The following is a 27329-nucleotide window of genomic DNA, read 5'->3' as shown; positions in this document are numbered from 1 at the left end:
CGGCACCCTCCCCCCTCGCTAAGCACCGCTCGGGTGCGCGCTGTTAATCGGCCTTCCGTTCGGCGCGATAAACGCAAATACCATCCAGGAAATAAAGCTGCCGCGGAACACGACGAGTGCCCGGGCTCCCTCCTCGTGAAAGGGACTTTATAGGGCCCCGATCGCCAGGAGGGAGACCATAAATCTGCGCCCGCCACCCAGTCCGCCGCACAATGAACGAAGGGGGGGACACACGCGAGGAGCATCCTTTCTCCCGGGAAATAAATAGCGCCAGGGAGACGAAAAAGGAGCCATCGGACGGCCGGAATACGGTGGCTCGAGCGTGATAAATAACGCGCGCTCAATGCCGAGGGCGGCGTCGACATCCTTGTCGTCGCGCCCCCAGACAGCAGCGCAGGCCGTCTCGCAAGACGCCCAGCTGCGCGCCCACTGCCACGACGCGAAGCGGCTGAGCGCCCCGAGCACCCGCGACTAAGACAAAAAAAAAAAGTTCGCGCAATATCCGCGTTCCCTCGAGGCGCGTGAGGGCCATGGACTTCCGAAAGCCGCGGCTCTAACCCTCCGCTTAGATGACCTCGGACGACACCGGCTCATCACGAACACAAGTATTCCCGCGGCATCCACTGCGCTCTGGCTTCAGCGACAAAAAAAATTAAAAGGCAAGTATGAGTTGGTAACCCAGTAAGTGTCGCTAACCGTTTCGAAAATACAGATCCCCTGAGGAAAGCGAAGAAAACAGAAACGCAGTTCGTATTGCACACTAACAAAATATATCGACCTTTCCGGACCGGAAACACTGAACGAAATTAAAACAAGGTCATTTGTACCGCTACACCTAGATTTAGTCGCCCAATACTTGACCAAATGGCAGTAGCGTATCAATCATGGCGCGCCCAGACACTGAGCGTGACATCAAGCACACGCCGGGTTGGCCTATACACATGAAGAGTACTTTGGAAAAAATGTGCAAAAAAAAAAAACGCATTTTCCGCTCTTTAATTGGCACCCACCAATTGAATTGGCAAAATGAACTCCGCTGATCAATACCTACGCATGAATAGCCTCCGCCAAATTAGCGTGTTCCAGTTTATTGATTTCCGCCAGCGAACCCCTGCGACTATCATCTATGTTCATGGAGAAAAAAAAAACTAAGGAGGGAGCGTGACGTCACGCGGCCAGCGTTCGCAAGCCGAGTGTTTTGAAGTCGTTTTCTCCCTCAGTTTTTCGCTCTCCGCGTCAGTCCTCTTTGTTTCGATTCTGGTATGTTTTAGTGCGCGCGTATGCGCGACCCGCGGCGCGGGCGTCTACAGCAAGGAAGTTGATCTACAGAGTCTGCCGCGCTAATCGGCGCATGCGCGCGCGCAGCGGGGCTAGACTTTACCGCACGCTATCACGTGGTGCGATCACGGGAAGGGGGGGGGGGGGGGGCACTTTTTTTTGCTATATCTTTACTTGTAAAGACTAGGCTTCAAGGTTGTCGCCGGACGCTCCCTCCTCAGTTTTTTTTCCTCCATGTCTATGTTCGCCGCCGCCATTATTAACATTCAGTGAGAAGCTGGTCGAATTACATATGGCAAGACTTTCGTTAGGTGGGCGGCCTAGAGAAAAAAAAAATAAAACTCTCCTGCCCGCGCCCCCTATGGCACAACAGGCTTCATGGTAAGACAGTCGCAACTGCGCTCTAATTAATTGCGTGGCAAGGCGAAAGCTTGTAGTGAGCCGTGAAGGAACCTCGCAAAGTTCGCGAAATTAAAGGGGTGGAGACACCAAATTTTGAAGCTATAAAAAGCCTGCTATGGGATTCCTATGTATGCAAGGGCAGTCACAGCCAGGTGTTGGACGCAACAAACGTTTAAAAAATATTTTAATTCGGTTCCAAAGATTACCTAAATGCTCACTTTCACGACCTAGACCCATTCGCTAGCGCCATCAACCATGACGTCACAAGGGGTGTAGAAAAATAAAGTTTTAGTGACGTCATACCAAAACACATACCAAAACACGGGCGGCCTGCGCCAGTCTTCGTGCCGAACGCCGGCATCTGAAGAACGCGATAGTATTGTTTGTTCACGTTCATAGCAAACCCTGGGATATATGAATATCAAAAATGCATCGTTTGTGACGATCGTTGGCAAATACCGAGTTCGTGGTAGAAGTGATGACTGCGATGCAAGCAAATTTCATCCCATAGCCGGTTTTGTGCTGCTGCTACCTGGTGCGGTTCGCCTGCCGTCTGCTAGCTCTGTTGCTGAAGACGTCGTGGAAATCGAGCATATCTTTTATTATGGGACGAATTCACAGTAAATGGGTGCCGAGCGGAGCACGTTTCTGAGCGCTGGCCAGTCCCGAAGCGCCCTCAGCTGCGGAGTCGATATGCGAAAGCAGCTAGGCCTAGCGACGACTAGGGCAGTCTGGGACCAGCGCGCAGGTCGTCGGCCGGCGTTGCCGCAGGCAGTGTCGCTGCCGAAAGATCCACTTTTAGCACAGTCATGCTGTCGTATCTCGAATCTAGAAAGCATCCTTTCTGGTAGCATGGCTGTTGTGTATTTTCTTGTGCGGACGTGAAGTACGCCGAGTCTGCCGGCCGGTAGGTCAGCCTGGATACCGTCTGCCGACGTCATAAAAGCGAGCTAAAGAGTGTTCTTGACGTAAATAATAAACCATGGGACAAGAAATGTGAAAAAAGTGTCATTTTTGAGGATCGCTGACCAATACTGAGCTGCTAGTAGAGGTAACAACTGTGATATGAGCAAATTTCTCACAACCGCGCCTAGCAGCTGCCGCTGGCGCGACGTCGGGGTCCGGCTCGCCTGGCGCCCGCTAGCTCCGCTGCCGAAGGCGTCGAGGAGATTGACCATACTATTATTTTATTGTGAGATGATTCTGTTAACACTACAGCTATTTGTGAAAAGTAGGCCTTTTATTATAGCGCAGGCGACTTCCGAAGCGCCGGCCGCTCGCTAAACAGGCTATAGGCCTAGCGACGACCACGGCAGCCAGGCAGCAGCAGAGCTCGTCGCCCGGAGCGCCCGCGAGCGGTGCCGTTGCCGAAAGATCCCAACATAAGCAGACATGATTTGTCGCTGCTCGAGTATAGCTGGCAGTTCTGATAACAAGGCGATCTTGTCTTTTCTTGTGATATTTGTACTCCATCCCAAGCAGCGCTCAGGTACTGCTGCACGGCAGCGAAGTGTGACACCGGTTGTGGGCGCAGCTTGGGTAGAGCGGCGCAGCGATGCTTACTGGCATTTTGCAAAGTGTTTCGCATCCTCACGCGAACCCGCGAAGGCGATATTAGCGTGCGAACAAAAAAAAAAGTCGATGTCCTCACTCGTTGGAATCAGATCTGTCAGAATCCGAGCTGCTGGGACTAGACGTGCAGTTGTTTGTTTTCATATGCGCTGGTCAGCACGTGTGTGGGAAAGCAGACGATGCAGCAGTAGGTGCGTCACAACTTTTGTGGGCCCACGTGACCAAGCGAAGCAGTTGATCTTCCCCCTCTGTGACGTCACTGTACAACTCGGCGTTCCGAAACCGAAACCGAAAATCGTTCACCTAAAAATGCTATAATAAATTATTCACTGTGAATATATGAATCTTTGAGTGTGTATCATGCTTCCTGGAGCCATAAGAAACGTTTGAAACTAAGAACGCGCGAACCACAAATTTGGTGTCTCCACCCCTTTAAGCAGTGTAAAATGCGCGGCCATATCGCGAAATTTACGCTGGCATTAACAGAAAAATAACTTCGTCGCACCGACAAAATTTTCACAAAAAGCCACAACTTAAGGACCGGTAAACACAGCAGACGAAGGTTGCTGCCGGAAACAGGCGACGACTTTTCACAATCCTTACGCTGCTTCAAATGGCCCGCTGTTGATACCGCGCTCACGACCCAGTGCTGCCGTGCAGAAATACTAGCGAGAAATCACGACGAAGTGCGTATGCCGCACGCTGGCAAGCTGTTGTTCCGAGAAAACTTCTTATAGGCGCGTGCGGCGTACAGACATGCCTTTCGTACCGGCCGCGCAGTGACGCCGCAGCTGCTATCCCAAACGAGTCATGAATTAACGCCGTTGACTCAAGCTCTGCTGTCGACGAACACACGCCGCAGGTGCGGCGGTCGTCTTGGTCGCGCTCCTCGGTTACCTTCACTAGTCTCGCGAGCTGTACGCGTCTACATTTCACAGGAATGGCAGCGCATAAGTTAAAATTGCTCTCGACACTTCACGGCTCACTACAAGCTTTCGCCTTGCCACGCAATTAATTAGAGCGCAGTTGCGACTGTCTTACCACGAAGCCTGTTGTGCCATAGGGGGCGCGGGCAGGAGAGTTTCATTTTTTTTTTTCTCTAGGCCGCCCACCTAACGAAAGTCTTGCCATATGTAATTCGACCAGCTTCTCACTGAATGGTAATAATGGCGGCGGCGAACATAGATGATAGTCGCAGGGGTTCGGCCCCTCTTTCGCACTTTCTGCCCGCCTGTGTCGACAGGAAGTAATCGTTGCTCTATGGGTGACGAGGCCTGCAAACAACATTGGTATAGAAATAGAACGCAAGCGTTGTTCGTACTAACTTCACTCTCCAGGTTCCCACAATTACGGAGCTAAATGCGGAGTCCGGGTCAGTACGGTCGCCGAGCTCCCCATACGACCCGGCATGGATTCGGGTTTTTTCTTCTCGCTGGACTCACTGCTGCGCACTTTTTTTTTTTTTTGTCTATCAAATACAACGTCACGAGATCTCACATGTTCACTTGAGCGTAGCGCAAGTCACGTTTGCTTTCCCGTTGACTGTCATCACGGAAACACCTACACGCAATTCTAGTTTCGCTTTGCAGAGTCCGCAATATCCATAGTCGTGTGCTAGCACCCGTTCCAACACATACAACGACAGATTTACGGCACGGGGCGCTAATCGCTCTTCTTTTGTAGTGTTACCGTATAGGCTCTGTAAGGAAAGCCAGAGTTCCGCGTTTATTTTGCACTCGCCGCTTACGATCACGTGGCTCTAAAGCAAACGTGCACTGCAGAGAAGCCAACAGTTCCGCACCAGCTTGAGCCTTGCTTGCACTCGCTACTGCCTGAAGCCCTGTGGTTCTACTCTACTCGCACTTTGCGGGATTTTTCTTTTTCCATGAGTGGGCATTTTCAGCAAAAAAGTTGTGTATCAATCCACACCAGGCACCATTCCGACAATTTTGCCTTCCGAAAAGACCGCGTTTGTGACTTGTGCCGTTCACAGCAGATGGCGCCACCAATCTACAAGGCAAGCTTTTCGGTAATAACTCGTTAAAATAGGTTTTCATGCAGCTAGCGCACTACAAAGAAGCTGTCTCATACGCGTTTTTTTTTGTTTGTTTCCAAATTAAACAGCTCCACACACAAGAACTGGAGGATTGAGCGAGCAACCGCTCTTACCGCTGCTCCGAGAATGGCTCCTACATTAGAAAGGAGACTTTCCCTAATAACTTGAATGTTCTGGACAGCAAGGTGGTGGGTCATCGCGCCACTCTGCATGTACAGACACTGTTCTTTTTTCGCAGTTTAATTGGGACGCACAAAAACACAACCTTAATATTTTACAAATTCACCTTATTTGCTAACTGTTAAACAAAGATAGATTAGCTAGATTTTAGCATCCTAACCTAATGCAATTTTTTTTTTGTGCAAGAATTGTAGGGCAGGAAATGCTCATTTAAGTTCTTTTCCTCGATGTAACGTCAGCACGGCCTTCTTTTTACGCTTGAAATAAAGCCTGCGAGATTAAAAAATTGCCACGTGACTATGCGCTCCCAAATCACGATGTTAGCACCCTCAAATGTGCTCTAGTTGAAGGAACATTAGGAGAGTGGCAACGAACAAGCAGACAATCGGTTGGAAAAGTCGTTTGGAAGGAACACTGGCTTCACTGCATAGCATGCAATTTATTGCAGTTCAACATGGCTGCGCCTATCGCGACGAAGTGTTTTGTCGCGTATACGCTATCCCTGCCTATAGGAGCACTGCCATTTTCCTCAGCCCACTGTCTTGGCACTGATGTGTGCGCCCTAGCCACTTTGCAGCCTCCTCTTCCAAGTGATTACGAAGAGAGGACGCGGTTTGAAGATTTTCTCACACTAACTAAAACTGAAGCTCGCGCCACAAGCTAATGACACAAGCTAGTAGCTCACACTTCCACAATGCATGTCAATCCACAGAGAATGCTGCCCTATCATTCAAATTAGATCAATTTAGAGGAGCGTGGAGCAAAATGCGACAAGGGGCAAAACTCGACCTCTTGTTACTTAGCCCCCATAACTTTTAAATGAGCTAACATATTAGCTTCATATTTATGTGCTATGACCTATCACATGTCCACAACAATTGAGTTCAAGGGTGACCAGATTGGCCCCTTCTAAGCAGAGGGAAAAATTTCTAAGTGAGCCTTGGTGAACGGGAAAGCAGTCGAAAAGGTGCAAAATTCCAAGCGCCGAATTTTTTCAAACTGTGCAGCTCGATCAGCCTTGCATCCTAGATAAACACAAGTGTTTAGTTAGTATTATAAATGATTGTTGGTCTTGACTTGAGCAAAGGTTGAGAATATTTGCACCTCAAGTAATTAAGATAGAATTATTTGCGTTGCGTTGTGCGTTGCGATTTGCGTTCCGATGTACTAGTGGGACTAGAGTAAATGCTGGTTTTATGGCTAGCTCCACCGGTCTACCCATGTTTTCCCACTATCTAGGACAGTCTGGGCACACAAAAGAAAAATAAGGAATGCCCACTAGCGCATAGAAAACATGAAAGACAGCAAAAGGGCACACTGTTGGGCCAGTAGGTTCACGATTATAGCAAGGAAACGGCGTGAAAAACGAGACAGGAAGACAAGAAGCAACAGACACAGCGCCGAAAGACAGCTCTGGAGGGACGCAAGTGCCATAGAGTGTTTTGGTGTTCCCACCCCAAAGTTCCCCACCACAGAACAATAAAGAAAATGAGAGAACATGAAAAGCAGGGACTGTATAAAAAAGTGTTGCAAACTTCAGCATCGCACTCTGTCTGGCGGGCATGAACAGATATTTGTACAATACATTCTGACAATGAAGCAAGCTTTGGTCGATCTGGGCTACAATCGCGATAAAAACCTAGTTGAACCAAATTGAACCACATCGCATGTCCAGCCAGCATGGCTGAGCGAAAAATTAACAACTGCGACATTAAAGCAAAACAAAGTTGCAATGAAGGCAGGAAATTCAAAAACATCCCATAGCCAGGCTACACGCAGAGCTCAGAGGCAGAACAGCGTGGACTGTAGTGGGCCATGGAACAAAACAGTACCGGGATCGGTTTGAGTACAGTGTCTGTCATTTGAATAGGCTCACAAAGATAGTCAGGTATCCACGGAGCCAATTTCGTGTCTATTCATTGCAAGGATGAGTAATATCGGGACTTTGAAAGGATGTCTCATTTTGCTCCGTGCACTGTAGTAGCGCAAAAATGCAACATTTTGAAGTTTTACATTTTATTAAATGTTCCTATTCAGCTGGACTTTTCACATTTGGTGAGTGTGATGCCAGAATGGTAAAGAATATTTCAGCAATATTTTCTTTTTGATATCTGCAAAAAAAATATTTGCAAATTTGTGTAGAGTTTTGCCCCACACTCCCCTAGATACAACAAATAAATCAAAGCAACTTTCTACCCTGAAAATTCGAATTAACATTGTTCCACTATACAAACAAACCAGAAGTACTTATGTTGAAGGCGCTGTTAAAGCAAACACGAGTCCAGCCCACAGGTCCTCTAAATCGGGCTATCAGCTGTAATTGAGGATCGAAATAATAGCACCTACAAAGACAAACAGCGGAAGAACGATGCAATGTTTCCACTCTTTCATTGCGTTTGTCTTCGCAGGCACTATTGCTTCCTTTCTCAAGTACTATGCACCATCTAGCCTGCATTGAAGTTCTTTTACATCAGCTGTAACATGCCAAAAACCTTCTTCGCGGTAATGGTAATGGGATGTGTGATGGTGCGGCACAAAGGCTGGATACATCTAGTGGGACTGAAATTGAGCACTACTTATGGCTCTTAAAAGCCTTTTTTGGCATGTGCACTTGCCATGTTTGTTTCGGACAATGCTGATAGTGCTGCCTAAGCACATGTGCAAAACACCTGTAGACTGTGTACTAGAGTAAATTGTGGGATTGACATCGTGAGTGCATGAGATACTGTAGTGAAGGGCTCTGGATTAATGTATTCTACAGCACGTGCGCATTTCTAAATTTCGCTTGGGGAGGAGGAAGGGGGGGGGGGGGGGGGGGGGGGTTGCAGAGAATCAAGGCTAGCAGCGCCTACTCTATGCTTTCTAGCCCACACGGCAATCGCGATTCACTTCTTTCACTATTTGCAGATTCCATGCAGGGGTGCCGAGAGTAAAATGGTGTTGACGAGTTCAGCATGACACACAATTTGAATGGAGTTTGCGAACATTCACTCCTGAAGCACTGCCTTGAAACCAGCATCGGAACCATCACAGAAACCTTGAAACCACCTGCACTAGATGTTCCTTTGCTAAATATACATCCAGATAAGCTTTTTTGCTAAAAACTGAGGCTTGGTCGAATGCAACTATTACCATGCTAGGCACCGAGCCGCACTATTCATTGCAATTACTATCTGTGGGGATGCCTTGCAGCTTAAATTGAACCCGGCCAACCAGCTTTCAATACAACGGCTGAACTCCACTAGCCTTTAAAAATTGATACTATACTGGCTGTCCAAGTCATTAGAAGTCACTTCCAGGTACTGTATTTGTGACAGGCTGGTGACATGCCTCAAAGGTCATATGTCGTCACACATTAAGGCAAGTAATAGCACCCAATCTTACCCAATGTCTCATCTTGTACTGACTGTACTCATCTTGTACTGACTGTACTTATCCAATGGTCCATCTCATGCTGTAGTTACTGTGCATTAGTGAATCTTAGTAAAGTGCAACCAAATTAGAATGATAAAAAAAAAAGACCAAAATTTTTATTTCCCAAAGTGCCTGCTGACATCAGCTTCAGAGGAAAGGGGCTCACTACTATAAGAGGTGTTTGACAATACAATGCTATGCCATGCTGCACAAAGGTATGCTGTCTGCACTCTAGAAAATGTTTTTTAGAAAGTAAACATGCCAGTTGGTGACAGCCCCAGGCACCTGCAAAACCTAAGCCAAGAAATGTGATACAAGCACAGGCTTCAGCCAGTCCTAGGAAATCATGCAATAGTGTCATCATCTACAGTGTCTATATTCTAAATGGACATAAAAGCAAAATAAAATATGTGAGTGAGTGAAGTGGGGGAGCACATTAGTCACTAGGCGATTTTACCGGAAATGTCCAGCAAGTTAAGAGTCCCATTACAGTATCTTTTGGGGGATCTTTTGCTGCATAATGCTCCACCATTTGCTGTACAGCTGCCATCAGAGATAATAAACTTTCAAAAGTGTATCTCAGGGAAGTGCACAGGTAGACAGCAGGATGTTAAGTATATACTCAGTGCAAGAAAAGCTAAGCAGAAAAGAAAGAGAAGAGACAGCCAAATTCCTTTTTTAACTGGTGCAGGCTTGTGCCTCTAGTCACAAACTACACTGGGTTAGCTAAGTTCAGTTTCAAATAGTTGAATCCACATTTAGCAACATGTATGCCAAATGCTCACCTGCACTTTATTTCTTCCTACTGGAGCAGTTTCTGAATTCACAGGCATTAAACAGATAATTGCACTCATTCAGCTTTTGCTTCAGAAGTCTGATGAGGACAATAAAAATGGAATTGGATGAAAAGTTTTCCACCAAAAGGTGTAGAAGCCGTGGAGGAACAATAGAATTTTTCATCCACAGAGGGACTATTGCTTTTCATATTCCAAGCCAGGTTCCATCATGACATGACATGCTGCTGGCAGACATGAATGGCAGTCAAAACAGAAGCTCTAGTAGTGAAAACTACATCTTGAACTGCACTGCTATTTTTTCTAGATTTTGAAGCGATGTATGACGAGTAAGAACAACAAGGACTTGCAAGAAATGCAAGACTGTGCTCCACATTGTACAATAGTGAAGAGGCTAGTGGCTGCACTGAGAAGAGGTCAGTTAATCGTGATAGACAAACACTATTCCCATAGTCCAAAAAGTGTAGCAACAGAAGACAATCTGAAATGTGTCCACGACCTTATGATGAAAGACTGTCAAGTGACCCTGAGATGGATAGCGAAAGAAGTGGGACTGCCATATGAATCTGTACACAGTGCCATACACTAAGAGTTGCACACAAGGAAGGCCTCTGCATAATGGATGCCATGAGATCTGATAGCAGAACAAAAGGAACAAAGGTTGGAAACTGCTCCAGCTCACTTGAAGCACCTCAAGGCCAGCCAGGAGGCTTTGTTCCATCGTTTGGCCACTTACGATAAAATGCGGGTGTGCCGTACTGAACCAGATGCAAAATTCATAAAACCGTGAAAACGTTAGAACTCTATACCTCCAAAAAGAGTTCCAACAACAGGCATTGGTAGGAAAGGTGATAGCCTCAGTCCTCCGGGGCACTGAGGGAAATCCAACAGTTCATTACAGTAAAAACTCGTTAATTTGACCCCCATTAATTCATAAAGCAAAATAATTTGAACTGCCAGCTCGGTTGCGGCCAACGCCTTTGCAAGTCTATGGCGTATGTTGGATGCTCGCCAATTCAGACGCTACAGCTCTTGCACTGCTCAATCTGAATGGACTCCCAAAGGAAGGCCACGCATAGGTATGACCACCATGGCAAGAAGTAGCCTTAGTCAAAGCCTGAGTTCCGTGCTGCAGAGTCACTTGCGCACCTCTGATGTGCACGCAGCAGCTGGCGCGACGACAAATGGCAGCCCAAGAAGGTTATATAGCACTCTATCAACAGTGAGGGAGCTTCATTTTGGTTTCGCTTTTCTGAGCTGCACACCAGACCACCGGGATGGTAGCTCAACCAGACAGCATGAGTAAGACAGCCTAACTCAGCAGCGCACTCTTTTGGGCGCTGATCTTCACGTTGCTGGAGTATTCTTTCCGCTCTCTTATTAAAGCGAAAAGTTGTTTTAGGGAGCTCACCCACACCGGAAGTTTGGTCCTGCCCAGAGGCACTATCGCCCTGCCCTTCTACGCGTCTTGCAAGCTGAACTGCCAAGTGCGAAAGAAAGGGCACAGCCGCAGCAGTAACCAACACCCCGACAGAGGCTTTCACCATTAAATTAATGAGTGTTTACTGTACCTCCAACAAAAGTATATACTCAATGCGATTATTACTAAAATGTTTTGGAAGGGTTTAACATCCCCGCTGGAAAGAAATGCCCTGGAGAGCTGGAGCATGGTCATTTTTTGCTAGGACAATGCACCCTGCCCCATAGCATGCAGTTATCTAATAGCAATCAACATCATGTCTTCTTCGCGCAAGCACATACCGTTCAAATATGAACCAACTTGCTGAAACAAGAGTTTTACTTAATCAACATCAGTGGCTTTGAACAGCTGCCACACCTGCCTTATGCGCCTAACCCTGCACTGTCAGACCTTCACTTGTTCCTTGCTATGAACAAAAGCATGAAAGGAAAGCATTTTCCAAAAGGAAATGATGGCATAGCTGCTACTGATGAGTGGTGGAGCTCCCAAGAGGGATTCTTGGTTTTTAGAGGTTTGCACGGACCTTGAGCACAGATGGGAAAAAGAACATGGAAGTCCAGTAAGGTGTAGAGATAGCGTATGAAACGGCCCTTTCAGGATTGTCACATTTCATCTTCATGTGCAGCAACGCTCACAAGAGAAAAATTTGCTGTCTATATCATTGTGGAGAGTAGGTGTGAGCATGGAATGCACAGCAAGAAAAGTAGCACATTCTAGGACGTAGATGATGCTAGCCGTGCTCTTTGAATGGGCCTTCACCGGGTCCCATAGCCTGCTTGTCATACTACCATCTTCACCCACTTCTGTTTGAGCTGGACAGTGTGCATGGTTTCCATGGCTTCTTTCATGGTTTAAAGAGCCACCGCTAACTGCTGCTTCTCTTTTTCATGCTGAGCGGCGCATACAGCACCTCTTTCTGCTTGGCATGCCACAGCATTCAACTGCTTTCCTTTGGCTTCAGCAACACATTCGGCCATATTGGCAGCCTTCTCACCTTTGTATGCAGCCACATAAACGTGCCATTCCCGACCTAGTCGAGCCTTCCAATCTCTCGACTCATCTAGCTCCACTATACGGCTACAGCACTACTGCCTTTGAGGACTAGGAAGTGCAGAATGAAAGGGTGAAGGATGACAATGCCAATGCCGATAAAAAAGGCCTACACTCTTCCAGTTTGAGTCTATGTAGTGGGATACATCACTTGTGCCTTCGTGCAGCTCTATACGCACTCAAAAGTGTCCACTACTGTAGCACACACACAAATTTAGTTGCTAGGAAGTGCTATATCCAAATTACATCACATAGCGTGAGTCACCACAACAACGACTAAGCGTTATGAGGTGTCAGGAAACAAAGTTGCTTTATTCATGCCAGCATTGGTTCAAATCCTGCTTAAAGCACTGGGATGGGAAGGTTTATTCTTTTAGACACTATTCAAATAGAAAATTAGAAAGTTCAGCTTCGGAGACTTGATCAGCATCAATTTCAGCATTAGTTTCGGGATATTGTTTGACTGAGTTTGATGAACATGGGAGCCTCAAGCAGTTTGAGCTGAATACTTGACTACTCTATGCAGGCCACATCATGTCTGCCATTCTTCTATAAAAAGTAGGGGTGTGCGAATGTTGAAACTTTTGAATACGAATATGAAGAAAAAATGGCTTCGGATATCAAATATCCGTTCAGTAAAAAAAAAAGAAGAATATTTCAGAAAATGATAACGAGGAAATGTTTTTGCCCTTATTTTTTTCAGTGTAGTGTATGATTTTTGCAACCGAAATAAACACAACTAGACTGCCTCAGCACCGTATAAAAAACATGATGTGCACAGAAATGTATAGTGCTACTTGAGTAGGCGGCATAACAGTATCCAACCTGTAATGTGGTTGTGCGAAATAAAACCCATAAAATGGCAAGACTGGCAACAACAAATAACATGATGGCCAGTAAAACCTCATTATTTCAGAGTTCAAGGAACTGGAAGAAATACCCGAGTTATCCGAAGGTCGATTTATAAAATGCCCCGCGGCCACCGAAGAAAAAAAAAAACGTGCTGATAATGCGAAAATGTGGTACGGCCTTATGAGGCGGCACCATTGCACAAACACCTGTAAGCCTGTGACGAGAGCCCACTTTCGGCTTGCTGGAAGAACAGTGTGAACGTAAGCAAGGGGGGAGCGCACATTGGTGTCGGAACAGCGAGACTGCTTCTAAAAAGGAAAACGAGATGACCAGCGACGCACCAGTGGGCATCCGTGGAGCTGGGATTGGACTACCGGCATATGCATGGGCCGACAGCTGCAGTCACCGCAGGCAAGCAGTGAAGCAATGCGGCCAGGCTATTTTTTAGCCTAGCGACAGAAGCCCTCCGAATGTTACCACACATGCTGTTATGCCCACTTAAGAGGTGCACGGGTTAGAATGCACTATGCAATAGGCGTGACTTTTACGGGATAGCTTGCCCTGGTGACACCTGCACTCGCCGCTTCGGGAGACTCACGCGAAATTCTGCAAGTAGACTTTCCTGCATATCGTAGTTGGCCAAAACAATATGGTGAAGCCCACGCTCAGAGTTATGAAGGCAACAGGGCGAATGCCATGGGTGTGGGCATTAAGTATCGAACATATTATGGAAGGATAAAAAAAGCATGCTTTCGCATTGAAATTGTTAGGAGAGGGTCGTTGGCCACCTTGTTCGCAGCACATTTGATATGTGGAAAAGGCCACTTGCGAAATTTTGCACAAGGTCAAGCCTAGCGGCATCGCGACACAATCAGTCCATGCGATAAATGACGGACAAGAAAGGGAACAGGACCTCTGCATTGTTTTCCTGGAACTTTAAACTCTACTGTCGGATAATCTGCCCAGATATTGTTGTTTTGCCACGGTCGAAGTTATGAAAAAGTCAGTGTGGTATACAATCGCTGGCAAGTATTCGAATATTTCATTTCTCGAAAATGAATACGAACCGAATATAAAACATACTCAATCTGTATTCGAAATTTCAAATATTCTCACACCTCTAATAAAAACGCCTCCCATGAAAACCTTGAAACGAAGTCTAAACAAAGTTGCAGCACAGTGTTGTGCATAGGGACGCCAACAACAGTCAACTGAAACTAACCAAAACTTGACCTGCATCTGAAGACTTGTGCATCACTTTTCAAAAATCTGCACACACACAAATTTATAAAGTAGTGATTTCCACTTGCTTCAAGACCCCTGGCCAGTCTTTTAATGTCTGCCTTGATAAATGAAATGAGCATGGAAATGTTGCCATACTACACTAACAGGAGAGTAATACCCCTGCCACACGGCAAATTTAATGTCATTCTCATCGAATGACATTTGTTCGACTTAATGTCATTTTTTCTGCGCGCTGCTACACGGCAAAAACTAATGTCATTTGCAAATGATGGCGATTGCGATGGAAAGAGAGTACAGTGAGTACAGCATACAAAAATTTCGATGTATGCTTCAATACGTTGCAAAAAGTATTGCTTTGCTAATGGAAACCGATTCTAAAATCTTCATCCTCATTTTAATCAACGTATTTAGATAGGCGCGCTGTGCGAGGGATCTAAAAACGTTGATTTCAATAACGTGTTGATCACTGCTATCCACCACAAGTCCAAGCCAAGCCAAACCTCAGCCAGCGGCGGCAGGCAAATGGCGGACGTCATATTGTGAAATGCTCTCTATGGTGAAATTAGACAGTATTAGCTGTGCGTCCGCAAAAGCTTTGCGCATGCTACAGGCGCACCTTGCGCGCACTGCCGCCCCTCCTCACAACAGTTTTAGTAGGGAGCACGGTGGTTGGGTGTGACTAGCGTAGCGCGCGAGAAGCATAACATACTGTGGCGCCATCTAGACGATAGCGAGTCAAACCTCCTGAACTCAGTGCCGAAAAAACGTTTTTCTCTTTTATTAACGGCAGTAATGAATGCATTCGAAGGCTTTGTTTTTTTTTAAATGTAAATCAATTGGATGAAATGAAAATGTAGATTCTAGTGCAAAGTTGGAGAAATACTTTGCTCGGGGTCGTTGCTATGACGACAGTGTACGCAGTGAATAGTTAAGCCTAGCATCAAGAAATTCTGAAATTTATCTCAAAAGCGGCTGATATTTCAAACCTATATTGTTACGGAGGGATGAGAATGCACAAAATAAAAGCGAATACAACCGTTTAGAGCAAGCTATCGCGTCGAAAAATGCAGCGGCGACGCAGTATTCGGTCCGAAGCGGGTGAGCTGGGCGTCGCCATGTTGTGAATGTTAACCACGCAAGGCTGGTAGCGAGAGTGAGTTTTATTTTTTCCAATTCTATTTGGCATTTTTATATACATAAATGAACGACAGCACAATCGTAGGGACGCGGAAATATTACAGTGCTTGTGACGTTTTTGTAATCGTGTTTTTCAGTGTATATTCTCACCAAGCCTCTGGTGTCGAGGGAACACATTAGCTCGGACGTCGCAGGCGAATGTGTTCAGGGAACTCATTCGATACCTAATGTCGTTTTCATCGAATGACATTAGATTTTCTCGTGTGGCAGCAAACTAATGTCGTTTTGAACGAATGTCATTCGATGGGAATGACATTAAATTTGCCGTGTGGCAGGGGTATAACTAACTAGCAGGAGAGTAAGGTCAGTTATCAGCCACAGACATTTGAACGATACTCAGTACTTGCCAAACCACGCATGCACCTTATGTGAAATGCGACCTATCTCCCCAGGCGATAATGAAGAAAAAAAAATTATTTTAATAGTGCTCAATGCTTTCCCATTGCCTCCCGAGTCTCCTTTTTATGTTAGAAAAATAAGATCCATTGACAATTTATTAAGATGAAGAGTAATAAGGTGTCTTTAGCAAACAAAAACTGTCTTGGTTACATACCGTATTTATTCACCTAATTTGCACACTTTTCCCCCAAAAGTTAAGGCTTCAAAAAGCGGTTGCGCAAATTACGTGGAGATCTCATCAACATGTCTAAAAAAACTCAACAAAGGACATAACATGCTATGTATGCGGCATATTGCCGCATATAAGTCGACCCCGCAACTCAACACCCCTTGCTGGCCAAAGAAAAGTTGACTCCAAATATAAGTACATAAAACTTTTTATATAAGCATAAAAAGTTGGGGGTGAGCATTTTACACGAATATGGTATCTTCATTTCATTACTTATAAAAATCATAACCCCCACTTCTATAAGCATACAAATTAAAGGTTGGTGGTCGGACAAAGCAGGTGTAGTGCTTCAACATAAAACATTAATTACTGCTTAGAATATGTCTCACAAGCAGATTGCTCCACCACCATCATAAGAACACGGATTTGTGCACATAATTCATAAAGAACCAAGTTTCTTGTGTTTGGATTAGATCACGCAATGTAGTGGAGAAATAATTTTTCAAGGCAAAGTCTAGATTCTTTCCAAACTGCTTTGACCTGATAAGGAGCAGGAATTTCAACACATTTATGTGAGCAGAGAAAAGTACATGATAGCTGTACTGTTATATGCTTGGCGCACACACTCCTATTTTCACCAATTTTGCCACCATGCAAAGTCATACCATACTGAGCAGCCGGCCAGTTGGCACTTTCATGATGGTATCAACAAACAGAAAAGCCCTTATCATGAGGACGGTTGTAATAAAACAAGAGGAAAAAAAAACAGCACACTAAATATGGCAGTGACAGAAATGCAAGTGGTTAATAGTGTTAATTTCATCAGATCAATGCTGCAGTTCATGGAATAACATTTGTGTTGCCTCCTGTATTAATCCTCAAACTAATGACTGCAAATTTTAAAAGAGAAATGTGTGTAATTAAGCTCACTGCTTATATAATGAAGTTCTGAAACATAATGCACTGTTCTTCCCTGCTAGAAAAACCTTTATAAGAATAAGGCCTAGCTACAGCTGAATGCAGGCTATACACTGCAAATACTACTGAGGAAACAAAAAATAAAAGCAGTTTTACACTTCAACCTAACTTTCAAAACCCCAGTAAAGTCAACAAAGACTGAATAGCGTTGCATAAAGAGAAGGAAAAAGAAGGAAATCCATATAAGCAAAAAAAAAAACAACACTACTTACGACTCGTATTTACTTTGAAGTAGGCCGAAAATAGCTGGCAGTATTGTCTGGCACATATCTAAGGTCCATATTTGCCTGCAACAGATAAGTTCACTATGATTCACGATGTGCATAAAGACCAGGTGGTTAAAATACGAGACATACCACAAACAGAAAAAAGACACTCCTAGACAACTATGCAAGATAGATATGCAACTACTAGAACTTGCAATTTATCGTGCAATAAATATCGTAATTGCCAGTCATTACAGTTAACCTTGTCATCCGTCGGCGTGTGCTTGGCCAGCAGTCAAGTACAGTTTCAATGCCGCATTTCTTTATGGCTTTTTTTGTTTTTCAGGGGAGAGGTCAAAAGGGTCAGAGGGCTGCGGGTGTTCTCTTCCCGCGCTGTAAGGAAACACACGTTTTTTTACTGCTGGGACATGTTTACAGCACCTTCTCGTTCGCTTGAACTGAGTGAGGCGGCTGTCTGTGGTTGTTAGTTTTATCTGAGACACGGTGCCATTGCCATAATATATATTTTGAAAGTTGCACCACTCTCATGTGTTTTAAGCGAGCATTGATTAGAAGTGCGGCCATTATGAATGCGCTCGACTGTACCCTTAAAGGGCAATTCTGTTTTAACGACCGTCTTCTTATTTCTAAAGCCTGGACATGCACAGACTGCTCCTGGTACTAATAAGTCTATCAATAGATTAGACGTGCTGACTTCTTGGCTGAAGTGCAGCAGTCAGTGATCATAATGAGACAGGCAGGGTATTTGAAAGTGAAATGTTATTAATTTGGCCCCGCTTTTTAGCCCAATCTCACACAGCTTGCTGCAGAATGCCACAAAGATATTTGCAACAAAATATACTTAAAAGCAAACGAAAACAGCTGGTACTTCCAGGCCAGAATCCTTACGAAATCAGGTTCTTTTGGATAAATCAGACTTCGGGAAAAATTTACTGCCAAGCATTTTCAGAAGCTTTTCAGTTTTGTCCAAAAAAGCAAAACCAGACATAAGAAAAGGTCACTTACGGCCTTAAAACTATAATGTTGAGGATGTCAACTAGTGTGGACTGGTCATTCATAGTTAGAGCCGTCTCAACGGCCATCTGGAAAACATAAGAAATTCAAACACCACGTAAGCAACAATGTATCATGAGGGCCCCCAGGAGTCCTGCAGCATGTAGTCACTTGCAAAAACATGTGCTACATGATGCATATTATCAAAGGATTCACGCGCTGTTGTTTCAACAGGTAAACACCAAATGTGAGCGAAAAAAGCCAGTCAACCAATGGTCGAAAAATTGTTGGGGACTTACCGTATTTACCCAATTCCAATGCGCACCTTTTTTCGGAGAAAATAAGTCTTAAAATCACATGCGCGTTGGATTCGGGTACAAACCGAAACTGCCCATAGCTGCCCATCGTAATCGCCATTATACGATGTGGGAGCTCACTAACTGCTGGCAACCATGGGAGCACATTTGCTCGTTGTTTTCTGCGTCGTAGGAGCCATTTTCAACCGGTGTGGTGCTTTTCATTTCTGTCAGCGAGTGTGGCACAAAAGAATTCACGGGATGAACCGCCTCGCCTCGCTTTTTTTGCGTTTATGACGTGAGTAGCAAGCTATAGCGTCGTCCGTAGCGCGATGGTGGTGTTCTCTGGCGGGCTCTCCGTGCAATATCATTTTTGAGAATGAATGTAGCGGCCACGAAGAGACGCCGTGTCCGCCACGAGAATAGCTTTAAGCGCAAAGTTATTCTTCAAGAAATGCGGAATTTCTAATGCCATGGACGGCACTGAAGATGAGAGGTTGTGGTCAGAGAGTGAGAAGGAGCTGTCAGAGTGACAGTGAATGAAGTTCAGGTGAATAAACAGCCTGTTCTCACTTGAAAATATAAAAACGGTTGCCAATAGCTTTTGTTCGCGGAAATCACATGCACGCTAGAAAAGGGGCTTGTAGTTTTTTTTTTTTTTTCGTCCCCGGAATCAGGCGCGCGTTATAATCGGGGCTTGAAATGTTTTTTTTTTTTGGGGGGGGGGGGCGTAAATTGGGTGCGCGTTAGAATTGGGTAAATACGGTACTGGCCGGCCACACGGTTTTCCGTGCATTTTCTGCACTAATGGTAGATATGCGAGTTTTTGTAAAAAGATGCAATGCAGCACAAAAGCCAATTCAGTTACTGTTTTTCACAAAAATAAAAAAAATCAATGTCAGCAAGCAACAACCAAGATCTCCACAAAAGAGCTGACACAGTTAGTGCATCCAGATTCACTTCACTGAGCATTATCACATTCCAAAATAGTTCCGAAAAGGTCTTGCTACTTCGTGCACCCTTATGTAACCACTACAAATGAATGTGCTCCTTTTATCGATGACGAAAATTTGTGTTACATTATACACATTGATGAAGCCCCTGTCAAGGTGTACTAGAGCACTTCCAATTGCTACTATAACAGCAATTTTTCCTGGCAATGACCACCAATAGAAAAAGACAACCAGATGTGTTGGGTGGTACTACTCTACTCCAAAAGTAAGCAACTTTAATACCTGCAGGCCACAACATTAGTGATTACTATATCCTTGCAGCAAACATGGCCAACAAATGAGTTCTTATCAAATGCAGTGCCACTGTATGTGACACTGCATTCTGTAGCTGCATGGCAGCACTTGGGTAGATGCTACCTCACAACATACAGCAGAATCTCGATGACATGAACAGTTTGCAAAAAAATTTGTGCCAACCAACATCATCCAAAACGAACAAAATACATATGCAGAAGCATGAGAAATGCATTCATGCAGATATGTTTACGGCTGACAGGATTTATTTACGGCCTTGCAGCTGCAGCTCACTACTCGCACTGCATACAGTGTGACTGGCAATCACGATGCCGGCTATGGACGGGCAGCCCTTAGTGCTTGAGGGTGCAGTTGTGGCTCGCTCATTCGTGTCATCCGTAGTAACGGAAGTGCGTTCAGAACATCCGAAATTCTGCACGTTGTACACAATGCACTCCGGCTGGGAAATTTTATGAATCTGTATCATCCCAAAATTCGTATCAACCGTGTTTGTATCATCGAGATTCCATTGTATAATAAAAGTTTTAAATATGGGGTATTTCGTGTGCACTGTGCACAATAAGAATAATTACTGCTAGTGTAAAGACAATGGCACAAATAAGAACCATATATCTAACAAACAGAGTCCTCCTTTTTTTCCCTAGAAAGTTGGCGTATATCGGGCATTGTGAAACTTGTTCAACATCAGTGGCAGGTTACACGTCAATGACTGCAAGGAGCAATTGTTTTTAGGCAGAGGGGTGCACCACTTGTTGGAGAAATGTGTGCTGTATGTGGTGGGGTTGATTCTTTGGGACAACTTCTTTGGCACAACATCAGCCTCTAGCGACACCAACGGATTTACATTACAGTGAGGATAAAATGGCACTCTCACCTTGGGGTCTTTTGTGCTCCACTGGGCCAAAACAATTTTTATATTTCTGAGACGATGGTGAAGTACGGCCAAGAGGGTTTTGTGCTGCTCAGCAATGGTGGCTAATGCCTCAGCCTCCGACATCTCAGGGACACCAGCACTGCCCAGACGCAAACTTGCTTGTAAATGCCGCTGCAAGAAAAAAACGATGGACGATTGAGCATGGTTAGGCCAAATGTGAATTAGGTGTGCTAGCACTTCAATTTTCAAGGTCAAGCAGGCTTCAGACAAATATCGGCCACATTGGTGAGTGGGGGCATTAGTTCTAGCACATCAAAATGCAAAATGAACATGCACAACTGCACAAGAAACCTCAATGGCATGAAAAACAAATACCACACAGAACTAGGCCTGGATCGGGAGTGGTAAACATAACAGTAAAAATGTTACCTCTTGTAAACATGACAAGTTCTATAATGAAAAACAACGCAAAAAAACACATGAGAACAAAAAGATATGAAGATACACTACGAGTGCTGATAACAGATTGTTACCAACTTGCCCAATTCACTCTACTTATTCCGTTTTGCTAGAAGACAGCACAACGCCAACACTTAAAAGATGGCAAGACGCAACCCTAAAGGTTTAAGACATTAAGCTTAATCATTGCTTTGATAATTTCCAGAGCAGCCGCAGGAACTCAGGCCCGATTTCGTAGCACAACATTCACCAATGGGATATTCCAGGCTGCCATCCTCAGCCTCACAATGAACTGATTCGCATATTTTTCATTTGTTATGGCTCCTGGTACTGGCACTGCACTGCTCAACTTTACCAGTGTCACACACCACTATATGGCATGCATACTAGCCTCACCTTCCTTTAATATAACCGTTTCTTTATTAAAGGTGTGCTTAATAAAGAATAAGGAAATGTACAGTCAGGAGGAAAAAAAAGTTAGCACAAGCGAGCGATGACAAGCTGGAAGGAAAAAAAAAGTAGAATTCTTTGTAGTCGACGACTTTCTACTGAACCTCCCGCAACAAGACTGAGGATTGGGGAAGGCCTGCCATTCTCGTTATTGGTGTTTTCGTGAACCAGAGAGTCACGAGTGAAGGTAATTTTGCACCAGTGATCGATAAGTTGTGCTAATCTTTTTACTTGCAACTGTATATTGAGCGTCATAAATTGAAGTCTAGCGTCTGACGGAAACACGTCTGGTTGGGATGGTACATGACAAAAATAGAAGGCGCCGACCAAAAGAAAGGATGGGATGACGTTTCGGCTCCTCCACGGGAGCCTTGTTCACAATGAGGCATAACGTAGCTGCGTCGTTTATTTATACACAGCGCATGAGCGAACCCAGGCACCTGGCGTAGACTGGGGGCAAGTTTCCGTCATTTCGATTAAGTGTATGCGCTGTCATCTGAATAATCAGCGACTCCAGATAGAGCAGTGATTTTTTGTCCCTTTCTTTTGCAATCACACGTGCTTCTGCCCAGTTTATGTTGTGTGCGGCAGACACCAAGTGCTCAAGCGCATTTTGATCTGCACGCCGGTTTCTGACGTCACTCTGGTGATCACGCATTCTTTGCTCAAAGTCACCCGACTCGCCGATTTACATGCCATCCCATTCTTTCTTTTGGCCGGTGCCTTCTATTTTCATCAGCGTCATAAATGTATGGAACAAGAATTGGGTGATGCAATTTAACCTCTTTGCATCCAGGATGCACTGCTTGAGATTTAATGGTGCACCGAGTTTATTCAGATCCACTCGGAATTAAGCTGCATATATTTATTACAGGCTGCATGTAAAAACGCTGCCGAAATTAATATTTTTCACTAATAGCATTATAAGCTTTTGACTGTGGAGGCGCTGTCATATATAGAAGTTCAAATGAGACTGCAGTTCCACTTCACCTTTACCCTGTTGTTGTTTTTTTTTTTCACTATATGCATGTGTATTCAGTTAAATTTCTACTGTGCCAAGTATGCTGTGATTAGCATCATGCCTGTTATCAGTCCATCCAGCTGAAATACCAGACCATAAAACACAAGAAAAAAAAGAGCTCCCAGCATAGTCTTCTAAGGCTCCAGCTGAAAAATCCGGTTGAAAACGCATATTGATTGTATCTGGTTTACAGCCGTAACAAGAAGCTTTAAACTGAAACCGCAACAACACTGTCACGCAGGAAAATAAAGTAGAAAAAAAGTCTGAATAGAATGAGTCAATCACAGAGAAAATAAGGACAAACCAATGCTGTTCATTACTTGTGTCTCATATTAATCACAGATGACCCTCCGTGGTATTACCTGATAAATTCATGAACCTGCTTGCTTGGCATAAGTTTTATTATACCGCGAAGTTCTGCGAGAACAACCAACCAAACTACAGAGATATCAAGAAAAAAAAATATGCACTGGGTGAACTTTCGGGTCAAATGCCAAAAGCTACAAAAAAGTGGCCGGACTGACACATCGGTGGTAATCAGTGTTTATTTTTTCACTCATCATCGCTGAACCCATCAAAAGACTCGGTGCTGTCAGTATCGAATAGGAGCTGCAGCACTTCGTCCACAGTGATTTTTCAAGCTTTTCAAGACAAAACTGGAAATGTTCAGTTGTTTTGCTGACGTCTCTATTCTTCTTGTGCCACTGAACAACTTGCACCTTTCTCTGAATAGCGTAGGGTCGACGCTGGAAGTGAGCGCAGATGAACAATTGAGTGGCATGCAGAGGAATGATTGTCAGCTGGTAGTTTGCGAGCTGTTTCTACCTATCTTTTTTCTTTTCTTTTTTTTCTGTAACCAGACGTGAACTTCGCCCTCACTTTCCCCTCATCTCTTCACTATTCTGTTCTTCCATCTACTACCTCTCCTCCTTTATACGGACTCTCACCAGCTGTCGTTTACTGGGACAGTTATCGGTTCTTGTCCCACTAACCTTTCCTCCCCTTTCCAATAACCAATACCCCCCTTACCTCTATATATAGACAAATAATAGGGGTGGCAGTATCATCTCTTCTGTTTGAAATGAGTCATGTTTGCGAATGGGTCACCCGGGGCCGCTGGACATTTTTGCAGAAGAGAGAGCTTCCCGGGCTTTCGAAGGAGTCAAAGCTAAAGTGACTTTTAGGGGGTGAGCGATAAATGGGGCCTTTTAGTAGATTAGATATTTAACCCAAAAGTAAAGTGGGCGATATTTCAAGTGGTGGCGTTCTCTCGGAACTTTACGGTGGTTCAGAAAGTATAGTTTGGAAACAGTTAGGCTTTATCAGCCATAAGCAGTAACAAAAGGAACTGCACAAATTACAGTACAGCCTTGTTATGTTTTCGTTTTCAGAAATGCAGAAATACACACATTATCCGGAAAAAGGAAAACATACCGACCAAACCACTGAGATTTTGAAAAACATGATTCAAGAATGACGTAAAAAAGCATTGATAGATACTGCCAGTTACTAAAAGGCCTGTCAGTACTAGTCGGCTCAAAGGCTGAACAGCTTTTCTAGTTCTAGCAGACTTCTTATCAAACTTGCGTTGTCCTTTGCACAAAAGAAACTTCGCAATGTATCCAACACAGTGACCTGTAAAGGTAAAAGGAGCCGAAACCTTTTCTTTGTCACTATCGTCATTTTTGAATGCTTCGCCCCTTCGCACAAATGCATTGTGGAGAAGTCACTTCAGCAGGTGACTGCATCTGCATTTCTGCATGTCCCCATGCTCAGCCTATTCGTCACTGCATTGTCATTGTTTTCGGATGATTCACCCCATCGCGCTTAATCTATATATGCCTGGTGTTTTAAGCGTAGGACGCCACTTTTTTGTGTGGGGACTCTAATAAAAGTTTATTGCATAGAAAGCTTTCACTCGCTAGCATAGCTTCACAAGGCCCTAACTTTTCCTGGGTGAGCACTGTGCTGTGTGCTTGCAGAAAGTGTTGCCATTCTTCTCTGGAAGCAGTCAGCAGATTCAACCCCACTGACTACTTTGTGATTCCACAAGAAAATTAAACAAGATTTGCGCATTGTCAAAATAGAACCATCACGAGTGATGGTTCTGTGTCGTACGTTTCAAGTTTTGCCACACATGATCGGTAGCGATTCTGGCTGGTGTCTTACACCGTACAATGGCTCAAAATCTGTGCTGAGAAAAATATTTCCATCAATTGAAGAATAATTCTGAATTCTTTAGTGACAAACATTTTATATAAAAATGTTAATTTTTTTTTAAATTCTGAACGTTTTGGCACATATGGGTTAATGCACAATGAAGAAGCCAGTCAGGCAGTTGACTGCCACATGTGCTGCCAGGTCTGGTCAGATGCTTGCGCATCATTGGCAAATTTAGAATGCTTTGCCACATCGCACTACCGCATTGAGGAGAAGCCGCCCTGGCGGCTGACTACTACTACTACGGTTCTACTCATGTCGTGTGCATCGTGGATTGGAGAGCTCACATGTTAGTGCATCTTTTGTTAGTCATTAAATGTATCATACTATTATAATTATAAAATTATGAGCGTATTTTCGGGAAATCGTATCATCCGGGAATGTACTGAACAGAAGGTAAACAGAGTAACGCCATGGGACATTTTTATTGCTCACGATAGAAAGAGTATGAACTGGGACATCGTATGGTCCGGAAACATAACAACGAGGTTCTACTGTATTGCAAAGGGAAAGCCATACTACCGCAATTTATTCTCAGCAAAACACAAAGCAAGTTTTAGCATCCTGTAACCTTCTACTGCCCCTGAAGTTTTCCTTAACAAAACAAAACACAGTGAACAACTGTATAAATGCAAACATAACAGAAAACAGGAATGCAAACATCAGCATTCTAACACTTTTATGCTACATTTGCTCACAACCCAGGCTGTAACCATATGCCTGATATTGGTTGCTAATGCTGAGCTAGAGCTAGCTCAGATAGGAGTCTTTAAGCATAAACAGCGACAAGAAAATCTAGAACACAGCCCATAGATACAGCACTGAAAGCCATGGGACACTTACAGGAAGGAACTCATCCAGATCCAGGCCTGCTGGGGTATCTCGCTGTGAAGGGACGTAGTCCACTGACTGCTTCTGCTCAGGGTGTACAACTGCTTTCTGAGGCGACGTCAGGGCCTCTTTACTGTCAGGTAGGACACTCATGACTGGGCGCACTATGGAAACTGTAGAACTTTCCACAACCTGCAAGGATGCATGGCTCATGTCACATCAGCTGAAGCTATAACAGATACCAGCCAAGATCCCACAGCTCATGCTCGACAAGGATTGAGCTCAATGAGGCACAGCGTCTTTGGATGAAGTGAGAGTACCTAACAAGCCAACCAGCAAATGCAGAACTACACACTCTCAAAACTATGCGAATGCAACAAATAAAGAAATTTTAAGACTGTAATCGTAACCCACACATAAGGAGGATTTAAATGGCTGCTTTGTCCCGTGTCCTTTAAGAGTCGGTTCCCTAATAGGATGTCGAGGCAGCTAGTGTACCTTTAGCTTGATGAGCTAGCTTTGCCAACTGTAAACTAGGTTTGTCTAAACTGGACAACAGCCACCGCCACATCATAAGCCCTAGAATCATGGCCTTTTCTGAAGATTAAAGTGTGCTCACTGTGCCTGTGCTGCAAACACATCGCTGGTCCTGGGAGCTGACACTCATTAACTGAATGCGCTGAACTAGCAAAACCAACACTGCTCCGTGTAACATTACACAATCTGGTACCATGCACTCTGCTCTGCAGCTAAGCCTATACACTATTGCACATCTTGTTATCAGCAGACTGGAAACTAAGAGCACGAGGCAGTGGCTTCCAGCTCTGTGTGGTTTCCAGTACTGAAGCACATAACAGTACGTGTGTTTCCAGGAAACAGTTAACTCAGGCTCACAGCTTCCTCTACACGTGAATTTTTTTGAAGATGGTGTTTTTTTACCTCACTTTGGTGCAAAGTTTACAACTGTTCATACATGAGCTGTAGAAATAGTAGGAGTTGACTAGGCATACATCGGACACATTTTGCTCAGTAAATGCAGGAACATATTTGTAGTCCTATATTTGCAGCACAGGCAAACACAATAGCAGCAATATATCCTGACTAATGTGGTAACATGGTACCTTGAGCATCTGTCCCAGTGGCCCAATGAGTAGTATGCTCTGATCTCAACCCAGTATTCACGATTCAGATTCTCAATCAACACGTCACTTTTTTTTTTTCTGGATCATGCTCTGATCTATGCTGCACTAGTAACTAATAAACCACTGAATACCAAAACGTGTTAACAGCTATTTTTACAGAACAATTGTAATCAATCTGGTAAATCACAATAAATATGTTTGTGGTTTCTGGGGGTTTACGTCCCAAAGAGACTCAAGGCTATGAGATACGCCGTAGTGAAAGGCTCTGAAAATTTTGACCACCTGGGGTTCTTTAACGTGTACTGAAATCGCACAGTACACGGGCCTCTAGAATTTCGCCTCCATCGAAATTCGAATACCACGGCCGAGATCAAACCCATGTCTTTCGGGTCAGCAGCCGTATGCCATAACCACTGAGTCACCACGGCGGCACAATAAATAGGCATGATCACAAAAATTTGTTTGTCTATAACGTAATGAAC

At 44.5% G+C, this 27329-nt stretch overlaps 1 protein-coding gene across 5 annotated transcripts in view; it reads right to left on the bottom strand.

The window, feature by feature from the left end:
* kat80 (katanin p80) overlaps positions 1-27329 on the bottom strand; it is a 159646-nt gene that overhangs the window by 17031 nt on the left and 115286 nt on the right. For all 5 annotated transcript variants that reach the window (XM_089579687.1, XM_089579684.1, XM_089579682.1 and 2 more), the window contains 4 exons: positions 25718-25897; positions 20725-20895; positions 18299-18375; positions 17279-17353 (listed from right to left, as the gene is read on the bottom strand). In XM_089579687.1, coding sequence (XP_089435813.1) covers positions 17279-17353; positions 18299-18375; positions 20725-20895; positions 25718-25897 — 503 coding nt within the window. The remainder of the gene's footprint in view (positions 1-17278; positions 17354-18298; positions 18376-20724; positions 20896-25717; positions 25898-27329) is intronic.

This window comes from Amblyomma mixtum, chromosome 3 (genome assembly GCF_055824585.1).
Source record: "Amblyomma mixtum isolate Tamu chromosome 3, ASM5582458v1, whole genome shotgun sequence".
In the NCBI taxonomy this organism is placed as follows: domain Eukaryota; kingdom Metazoa; phylum Arthropoda; class Arachnida; order Ixodida; family Ixodidae; genus Amblyomma; species Amblyomma mixtum.
Note: the sequence above shows the minus strand (reverse complement) of the source record. Positions and strands in the feature narration are given on the sequence as shown.